At 50.1% G+C, this 10,132-nt stretch overlaps 1 protein-coding gene across 1 annotated transcript; it reads right to left on the reverse strand.

Annotated features, from left to right (window-relative positions):
- Window positions 1–7,189: 7,189 nt before the first annotated feature.
- On the reverse strand, window positions 7,190–9,816 carry LOC123046689 (probable L-type lectin-domain containing receptor kinase S.5). Its single transcript, XM_044470100.1, has one exon. It carries the CDS (start codon window positions 9,542–9,544, stop codon window positions 7,439–7,441), a length of 2,106 nt encoding a protein of 701 aa, XP_044326035.1. The 5' UTR covers window positions 9,545–9,816; the 3' UTR covers window positions 7,190–7,438.
- Between the last annotated feature and the right edge of the window lie 316 nt (window positions 9,817–10,132).

The raw sequence follows: 10,132 nt of genomic DNA on the forward strand, positions 1-10,132 counted from the left end.
AGATATGTGTGAGGTTACTATCTATGTTACTCTCACTGTAGGTAGTCTTAGAGAGAGGGGGATCGAGCTACTGGCCCGGGTCAATGGAGGTGCTCTCTGTGCCTGCGTCGGCAAAGTGGCACGGTTAGGCCTAGTCATTCGGTTTAACCGAACCGATCGGTCCGGTTCTTCGGTTTTTAAAAAAATTTGGTCTTTTTAAACTGCCAACCTATCGGTTCATAGACAATTAGGTAACCGATATCTTTGAGACCCGAACTTTCGGTTCGGTCGTCGGGTTTAACTGAACACAACCCAAGTTCTCGGTCAGAACTAATTTACAATTATTTAATATGCCATGCATGCACATCTCTGCACATGCGACAGTGCAAGTTGGAATGCATCGATGGCTACACGCTAGATTTATTGTTTTGCCTGTGCATCCTTTCTCAGTAGCAAGTCGATGTGGTACTGGCTCCCTCCTCCCCTGCCCTCTCTCGTGTCGCCCCACTTGGGTAACCCGAGGGGTGAAAACCCTAGCCCCGCCGTCCCCCTCCCCTCCTCGCCCTTCCCTCGTTGCCGCCTGAGGCAGCTGCTGCCGGGCAAGCTCGACACGCTGCTGATGAAGGCGGCGGTGGGCCGTCGCCGCCTTGCCGCCAGCGGGGGGCCTTTGGATCCGGGGTGGCGGCCCCGGCAGGTGTGGCATCGCCGGCTTCGGCTCCCGGTGGCGTGGGCGCGGGTCGGTGTTTTCTCGGCCGTGCGGGCGACGAGATCCCCGGTGGATGCGGGCCTGCGCGCGGCGGCAGCGGTTTCGTCTCCTGGGGTGTCAGATCTGGGCGCCTCCACTCCCCTTCTTCTCTAGCGAGCGCCTCCCCCCTCAGATCCGCCCTGTTTCGTCTGGGACTTCGATCTTCTTCGGGTGGGAGTGGGTGACGGGGCTGCAGGACCGGGGGAATCCCCTAGCCAGCTGTGTCGGCTGCGACGGCGGCGACGCCCGCGGGCGCCGCTCACCTTCCTGGAGGCTCCGGTCAGGTCCTGCCCCCCTACCCCCTTCCCCTTTGTCTCCCGGGTGAACCCTCAACATTGTTGGACAGCGGCGACGCCCAGGGCGCCGTAATCTTCTTGAAGGCGCTGTTTTGGGAGCAAAGATGGGTTACGGGCTTCGTTGTGGTGTAGGTGGAGTGTGTCGGCGGCAGCAGCGTGTCTCCAGCGGTGGCGGTGTCCCCCTGGGTGCGTGGTCAAGCTGTTTTGGTGCTCTTCGTTGGGCTGCATGGTTCCTCCGGTGCCCGTGGATTTTCTAGGACGGGAGGGGATAGGGTTCCCCTCCTCCGGTGGCTGCTCTTCTGCTTGTCGAGCGAGCCGAAGATTTGGTCTTGGCCCTTGTTGCTGCCCATTTGTGCATTCCGATAGCTCGCCCCTGTTTCATGCATGTACTCTTGCATTTGGCGTTACTCTGTTTCAGGTAAGTTGTCGGCGGCAGGCTGGGAACGCCTGGTTCCGCCCTTGTGGTTTCCTACGATGCCATTCATGCAGGTTCTAGGGTGAGCATGTCCATCGATCACCGGTGCGGCGCCTCGAGCCAGGCGAGGAGGCAGGGGCCTTCTGTGACGATGGATCTAGATGGATGTGTCTCCTTCAAGCCCAGGCGTTTGGCAATGGCGTGCTTTGTTCCGTCGTCGGTGCTCTTCCCTGAGCCGTTTAGCGTTTTTGCCTTGGTTCTCGGCGTGTAAGGGGTTCCTGGCATCTCTAGCTAGGTGTTCTATGTCCATCTTCTAGCTAGCTAGCTTGTTGTATGCCTGTTTGAGCTGCTCCTAGGCGCCATTGTATCTTTGTCGTTTGTTTTCCTTCCGTTAAGTTGGGATGTGGTTGTAATCCGGAGTTGTAATCCTGGCCGGTTGATGATTTTGTTAATTCAAAGCCGGGCTCTGCTTGAGCCTTCGTTCCAAAAAAAAGTCGATGTGGTACTAAAACGTGAATGCACTAGTACTTTGTGGGCTAATTGATAGAATGACTTTGGGTAGTACTTAACGTGTGGGCCAATAGAAAAAAACTGAGAAGTAAAAAAAGGCCTAAAGAGGCTGAGAGCTACATTGGGCCGACTTGCCTAGCTGGGCTGGGGCAGCGAGAACACGGAAGACTGATCGTGCTTTGTAAATTCGGTTTTTCAGGTTAAGTACGTGTAACAACCGAATTTACCAAGCTAAGTTCTGTTCTGCAGTTTTCATGACCGAAATAGGAACCGTTTTTTTCGGTTTCGGTCCATTCGGCTTCGGTCCCGGTTCTTTCGGTTTGGTACAACGGTTCTCGGTTAATATGCCCACCCTAGGCATGGTGCCCGCCGCACCACGTGACACGGGACTGACTAGGGCTGGATTCGATGGGTGGGGGTGGCTAGTGCCCTTGGATGCGATGCGGAATGTGCACGCACACGGAGGAAATAGATATGCTACTGGAGCTCGTCCATGGAGGAACATATGCATGGAGCAACCTGGTCGGGGACGGTCGACCCTTCGAGGAATCATGCATGCTGCAGCGACCCAAGCCAGGAGTGCCGCTCGTACGGTTTTCATTTGGCGAACCATTTTTGTCTGGTCGTCCTAGAATTCTCATCGCGCCCCCCATAAACAGTGCAAGTTACGGTTATCTGCACCATTCCTTGTTCACTTTGTCAGTTTTGTTACGGCCGTGCGGCATACGGCGATGTTTAACGTATAATTTTTGGAAAATGCTACACTCACGGGCAAACAACAGATGTTTTACGGATGCCTAATACAATGCTACACTTAGGGAATTCTAGTACGGACTGGTTTTACGGGCTGCTTTCTTGCCAACCAACCCTCCTTGATTTTCGTTGGTGGGGCCTCTCTTCCCTAATCTTCTCCAACCGCAACTCTTCCGTGAGTCCGTAACATAAATCCTATGAGAATACGTCCGTAAGTCTAGCATCTCTCCTAATTAACCTCCCCCCCCCCCCATTTTCAGGGGGTGGGCCCCTTCTTCCTCCTAATGCCAATCAAATTATGCCACATGTGTCAGCCTGTAAAGTCTGTAAAAAATCCTCCGTGTATCTAACATCTATCATAAATTTTACATGCACATCCACCTCAAAAAAATTAAATTTCATGCACATACTTGTACCTAACCTTTACGTGTGCACGATTGCTTTCATCTTCTCAATTACTATGGCACATATATTGACAGAGGTGTTCGAGTTAGTGTGCATGCACGTGGGATCAATCATTTGTTATTTGCGGATGATAGCCTCATTTTCATAGCCGCCAACATCCAAAGTGCTCACAGACTCAATGAGATATTTCGTATATATGCCGATTGTTCAGGGAAAGCTATCAATTTGGTTAAGAGTTCTATTTATTTCAGTCCAAATGCAGGGGAGTCTTTGAGGCTTTCTTTGAAAGGAGCTTTGGGCATTACTGTCGAGGCGTTCTCGGAGCGCTACTTGGGACTCCCCGCGGCAATTGGCATAATAGCAAGCGAGACCTTCAACTACATTCTTGAAAGGATCCGGAGTCTTATTCAGGGTTGGTCAGAAAAGAACTTGGCTTGTGTTGGAAGGGAAGTTTTGTTGAAAACAATTGTACAAGCAATCCCTACATTTAGTATGAGTTGTTTCAAGTTAACCAAAAAGGTATGCAAGAGTTTCACTTCTTGTATGGCCAAAAGTATTGGTGGGGTAGCTCACCGGACAAAAGGTCCCTACATTGAATCTCATGGAAGAAATTGGCTACACCTAAACATGTTGGCATCATGGGTTTTCGAGATTTTGAACTTTTCAATCTTTCAATGCTTGGAAAACATGGCTGGCGCCTTCTAATAAACCCAGACATTTTTTGTGCTAGGGTGTTGAAAGGGAAATATTACCCACATTCAGGTTTCCTGCAAGCCACTGCCTCCACTAGTTCTTCGACGACATGGAAGGCTATCATAGCAGGACGCGTTGCACTGGACGTTGGGCTCATTGAGCGTGTGGGGGATGGTTCATCAATATCTATTTGGACTGACAAATGGATCCCAAACACTGCTACTTTTATGCCAATGGGCAGATTGGGTAATGACCCATTGGAGAAGGTTTCAGACCTCATTGACCCATACAACGGTGGCTGGAACATTGATCTAGTTCGGAATAATTTCCTCTCTGCCGACATTGATGCTATATTGAATATACCCTTGAGGTCAACAGGGGGGGCACTCTTGCTTGGGCCTTGGAAACATCGGGAAACTACTCTGTAAAATCATCATATCGCTCTCTAATGACTCGCAACGAGCATCTTGCTCCAGAGGAAGGGACGGTATTGGGAGCTCCATCTTCGCAAACACAGTTGTGGAATGCCCTTTGGAAACTGAAAGTTGTACCCAAAGTTCAGGTATTTTCGTGGTGTGTTTTGAGAGGGATTCTACCGGACTCGATGACCTTAAAAAAGAGCCATATCAAGGAGATTGGAAAATGTGAGGTGTGCCATGCAATGGACGAGGACATGATGCACGCTCTCATAAAATGTAATCATGCTAAGGCATTCTGGACTGCAGCGAAGGCCAGATTTTCAATCAAACTACCACACCTGCATCCGGATACATGGTCAAAGAATATTCTTTTGGACAATTTTTTTGATGATTCAGATAGGTGCAAGATCATTTCTATCATGCATGCTATCTGGAATTCTAGAAATTGCTGGACTCATGACAAAGAAGGCTATAATCCTGCCCACATCTTGCGTGCAATTCAGGAGACTCTTTCCTTACTTGACTTGCCGCTGGACAATCGGAAGGGACTAGTGGGGCAGTTCTAGCGACCTCCGGATCCAGGTTGGATCAAGATCAAAGTCGACGGTGCACTATACCTTCAAGGAAGACAAGGGGGTGCCGGCGGGGTTGCCCGTTCACATCTTGCTTTCCTAGCTGCATGGAGCAAGCCTCTTGACGGAATTACAGACTCGGTGATTGCTGAATTGTTGGCACTCCGAGAAGGCACTATCTTTGCACAACTCCGAGGCTACTCACATGTGGTATTGGAAATGGATAAGTTCGAGATTGTGGATCTCTGGTCGGCGCGTGACAATTCTCGTTCAATTGCCATGCCTATCACTAGGGAAATAGGGAAGATTGCTCTCTTAGTTTTTCTTCCTTTTCGGTTATACATGTCAATAAGACTGCTAATGGCTCTGCTCATCTATGCGCGAGACGTGCTCGAGTGTTAGATGTTTCGGAGAGCTGGCTCGATGTGAGCCCATATTTTCTTGTAGGCTGAGTGTAACCGGTTGGTTCTTTCGTAATAAAACTCCATATTTGATGCAAAAAAGAGGTACAAGGATCGAATCTCACGATAAAAAAGCAAATGGGCCGAATAGGGTTTGCCGTGTTAACCTACAAGCTGACTGAATAGGAAGGAAACACACATAATCTAATCCACACATGTGTTTTTGGGCTAGCCAATGTGCGGGATGGGACGCCCTGGCTATTTTAATTTCTAATTTTGTTGCCTTTTGTTTTTCCTTCTTTAAAATAATCTGGAAAAAGTCGCAATTTTTTTATTAAAAAATAAAATTTTGAAAAAAGATCAGCTATTCAAAAAAATCGTGATTTTTCAAAGAAAAATCACAAAGTCAATCAAATGTTCTAGATTAAAACAAATGTTCGGGAACTCATAAAATGTTCGCATATGTTCACAAAAAGTTTGCAAATCCAAGAAATGATCATGAATTAAAAAAAACACGAATATAAACAATGTTTGTGAATTCCCAAAATGTACAAGATTCCTAAACATGTTCATGATTTTTTTATTATTTTTGCAAATTAAAAAAACGTTCAAAAAATTAATTGTTTTTTCTTTAAAATTGTTTGCAAATTTTGAAAATAATACAAGGTTCAAAATACAAAAAATGTTCTTTTTTTAAATGTTTGTGAATCACAAAAAGTTGAACAAGAACATTTTTCAAAAAGTTTGCAAATAAAAAATGTTAATGAATTACAGGTCATTAAGGACTCGTGGTGTATTTGGGTCCATTTACAACCCGATGTGTCTTTTGGTGTCTTAACTTCCCATGTTATCTTTGGGCCATTGGCAGCCTGATGTGTCTGTCGATCTATTAACACATGTGGTTTCCTATGGCCCATTTATGACCTGAGGTGTCTTTTGATCTGCTAATAGCCTGTGATGTCCTTGGTTTCATTTACGGCCCGATGTGTCTCTACCGTCTTGTTAACGACATGTGGTCTCCGTGGGCAATTTATAACCCGATGTGTCTTTTGGCATGTTGACAACCCTCGCACGACTCATCCTCGCCATGGCTAGCGCTCCTCACGACAGCCACACCTTCTCCCTGCCGTGAAGCGGAAGCGACTGGCGCAAAGAAAATTTTCAGGCACATGATCTCTACTCTTATAAAAAGCAGAGTTGGTAATGATGGTGTGCCTGTCATCCTGCAATATAGGACGTTCGATCTATATCTAACGGATAGGAAGGAAACTATGACAATTTACCCGCACTCCTCTCCGCATTTGCAGATAAGGCCTTTTTTCGTTCATCATTTTCTCCCACAAAATAAACTACTCATACAAATGCATCTTGATGTTCCATGCAACGCACGGGCATGTTGCTAGTGTTTACTAAATGCACAACAAAATTATATCTTGTCTTCGTTTTATAACACAGAACTATATCTTGTATGTTAAAAGAAAGGGACAAGCTATTTTAAGTTGTTTGGGAAAAATGTTTTATTCAAATTCAAAAAAGGCCATAGGTATTTACATTATAAATAAAGTAATTGAGCTCGTTGATGCCGCGGCTAGTGGTGTTGTCCCCTTCTGGCATCATTCCCTACTCACCTCGCCTTGTCTCCGGCTCGGTGCACGGGATATTGAGTCACGCAGAAATCATTTTCAGCCAACCGAAATTTAGCATTTGCTTTAAAGAAACCAGCAAGGCAGGAACAATAAAGACTACAACGCAGTCAACTGTTTGGTCTATGGGTGTATATACACCGTATATGAAAAAATAGTAATTAAATAAAAATTCTAAAATATTTTTGAAATAAACTTCTTTTATAATAGCAAAAAATTGGGTCAAAATAGTGTGAACAAAATAGTGTAAATAGTAACCTTTATTCTTGAAAATTTATATACTTGTGCAAAAGAAAGTCAAGTTGATTCTAAAAAAAATCTAAACTTTTCACATTTTTTTAATTATTACATTACCCCATATCAAGTGTATACACCCAGGAATCAAAAGGCATTTCCCCTACAACGCAATACTACCTCCGTTTCAAAATGTCCATCTCTTTTAAGAAATAAAGAAATAATAATTAATACTACATTCATCTCAAAATATAAGACGCTTTTTAGCTAAACTAGAAAGAATCACCTATCAATGTACATTTGATTCTGGTCATCTAAGATAACAACAGGAAAGGCATCAATCCTGCAACAGTATTTCCATGCCCCAAACTTGTCACCTCCCTGAGATGGAACAGCTCATGGAGCAGAAGCTACTGTGCTGCCCTGCGTCCCCCGTGAACAGCAGCCCGACGTCCGGCAGCTCCATCTCCTGCCGATTGCCACCCGGAGGCCAAACAAACGCAGGCTTGTTCAGCGGGGGCTCCGGCGCCGGGGCTCCGTCGATCAGCACCTGCACGGCCGTCCTCATGGACGGCCTCTCCCTCGGGTTCGGGTGGCAGCACGCCAGCGCCAGCCTCACCGCGCAGTCCACCTGAGCCTGCTCGAACTCGCCGCCGAGCAGCGGGTCGGCGGCATGCAGCGCCTTCCCCTCGCCGTACAGCCTCCACATCCAGTCCACGATGTGCATCGGCGGGGGGTGTCGCCCTCGCCCGCCTCTCCAGTACTCCTCCTCCTCGCCACGGTGGTCGCTGTCGTGGACGTACTGGTACTGCACGGCGTTGCTGGGGCTCCTCCCGCTGACCACCTCCATGACGAAGACCCCGAACGCGTACACGTCCGTGTCGAGGCTGGCGCGGCCGGTGAAGAAGCTCTCGTACGCCATGTAGCCGCGGGTACCGGCCACCACCTGCGTGGAGTGGTGCGTGGCGCCGTCGTGCTGGATGACGCGGGCGAGGCCGAAGTCCCCCAGCCGCGCGTTGTACTCCTCGTCCAGCATAACGTTGCTGGCCTTGACGTCCCTGTGCAGGATCCGCCTGCTGCTCCCGTGGTGCAGGTAGTCCAGCGCCGACGCCACGCCGCGGATGATCTTGTACCGCCGCTCCCATGTGAGCTCCGGGGTGTCCGTCGACGCCGACATCGACGACGTCGACGACGCGGTCCTTTCTCTGGCGTAGAGGAGCTTGTCGAGGCTGCCCATGGGAAAGTACTCGTAGACGAGGAGCAGCTCACCCTTCTTGTGGCACCAGCCGATGAGCTTCACGAGGTTCCGGTGCGAGAGCTTGCTGATGGTGTTCACCTCCGCCACGAACTCCTTCTCGCCGCGGTTGGAGTTGACGTTCGTGGACACCCGCTTCACGGCCACCTCCATGCTCATCCTCCTCAGGTACCCGAGGTAAACGGTGCCGGAGCCGCCTCGGCCGAGCTTACGGCCGTCGCTGAAGTCCCCGGTCGCGTTCCTGAGCTCCCTGAGCTTAAACCTGAGGGGGCCATGGGCGTCGATCATCTTCTCGAGGTTGCGGTACGCCAGCCTCGTCTGGCGCGTCAGCCTCCTCCACACGAGCAACGCCATGAGCAGCACGCCGACGGTGAGCGGGACCAGCACGGCGAGAAATACCTTCTGGCGCCTCAACCGATACCCACCGTCGCCTCCGGCGATCGCATCGTCAACCGTGGTGAAGTTCCAGGACTTGACCTGGTTCAGCTGGGCGAACTCGCCGGTGGAAGCCGCGAAACCCACGGAGATGTTGTCCAGGAGATACCGCGACAGGTCGGTGTACCAGGCGTAGGTGAAGGCGAGCCCCCCTTGCACCACGAGGAGGCTCATCATTTTGCCGTCGTACTCGAACGTGACCTCGACGTCGGCCCCGCTGGAGAGGACGATGGAGAAGTTGCTGAGCGGCATCTGCCCGACGGACCGCACGCCGTTGAGGTCGAGCCCGACGTGGTTGCCGTCCACGTCGGCGTCGAAGCTCCTCCGCGTGTCGAACTCGAGCGCGACGATCCGGTTCCCCGGCGCGCCGTCGGTCTGATTGTTGGTCAGGCCGAGCCACCGCCCGCTGCTGTCCCTGGGCAAGTCCGGGTTGTTGGTGAGGAGGAAGGCCATGCCTTCCCCGGTGCCGTTCTGGGGGAGGATGTTGAGCACGAACTCCGTCTTGAACGAGGTGAGCGCGGTGCGGTCGCCGTTTTTCCAGAGCTTCAGGGTCTCCCTGGCGTACATGACCCTCCCCGACCGGTGGGTCATGTCGCCGGCGTTGGGCGTGATCTGCAGGGAGCGGTTGGAGATGGTGGCGCCCGGGGTGAAGCTGAAGTCGACCTCGCTGGCCGCGTCGAAGCTCTGGTACGCGAACCGCAGGGCGCTGCAGGTGCTGCCGCTGCCGCACAGGATGAGGAGGAGGGTGGCCGCGAAGACTAGCCGCAGGGTCATGCTGCGATCGGGCATGGCTACTCGTCTCTGCAACAGAGGATGGGATGGAAGACGAGGTGTGGTGGTGGCATATGTTGGGGTTGAGGAATTGCTTGCAGGGGAAATGTGGTAGCGTTGTCAGCCTCAGCCATGACTGTCCATGAGGGAGGGAGGATGTATGCCGTACACAGCGACAGTGACAATGCTGCCCAACGGTGTGAACCAGAGAAGTCCGGGGATTTGACGACCGGCGTCAAATGAGACTTTGACTTGCGATGATGGAGGGGAGCGGAGCTGCACGCATGCTCGATGATGGAGGGGAGCGGAGCTGCACGCATGCTCGATGATGGAGCGTCATCTTGTTAAGCAAGCAAAAGTACTCCCTTCGTTTTTAAATATAAATCTTTCTAAAGATTTCAATATTAACTACATACAGATGCATATAGACGTAGTTTAGAGTATAAATTCACTTAATTTTTTTTGCGTGTAAGAGTATAAATTCACTTAATTTACTGCATATGTAGTCCAGAAAGACTTATATTTAGGAACGGAGGGAGTAGAAGTAGAAGCTTGAGGGAAATTTACAATGTCGTGGGATCAATGAGTAGTAGGCGCCCCCCTCCC

This window comes from Triticum aestivum, chromosome 2B (genome assembly GCF_018294505.1).
Source record: "Triticum aestivum cultivar Chinese Spring chromosome 2B, IWGSC CS RefSeq v2.1, whole genome shotgun sequence".
NCBI lineage: Eukaryota > Viridiplantae > Streptophyta > Magnoliopsida > Poales > Poaceae > Triticum > Triticum aestivum.

Excerpts from the sequence above, each read along its gene's own strand:
- LOC123046689 (XM_044470100.1), bottom strand. The coding sequence starts at position 9,544 with ATGCCCGATCGCAGCATGACCCTGCGGCTAGTCTTCGCGGCCACCCTC.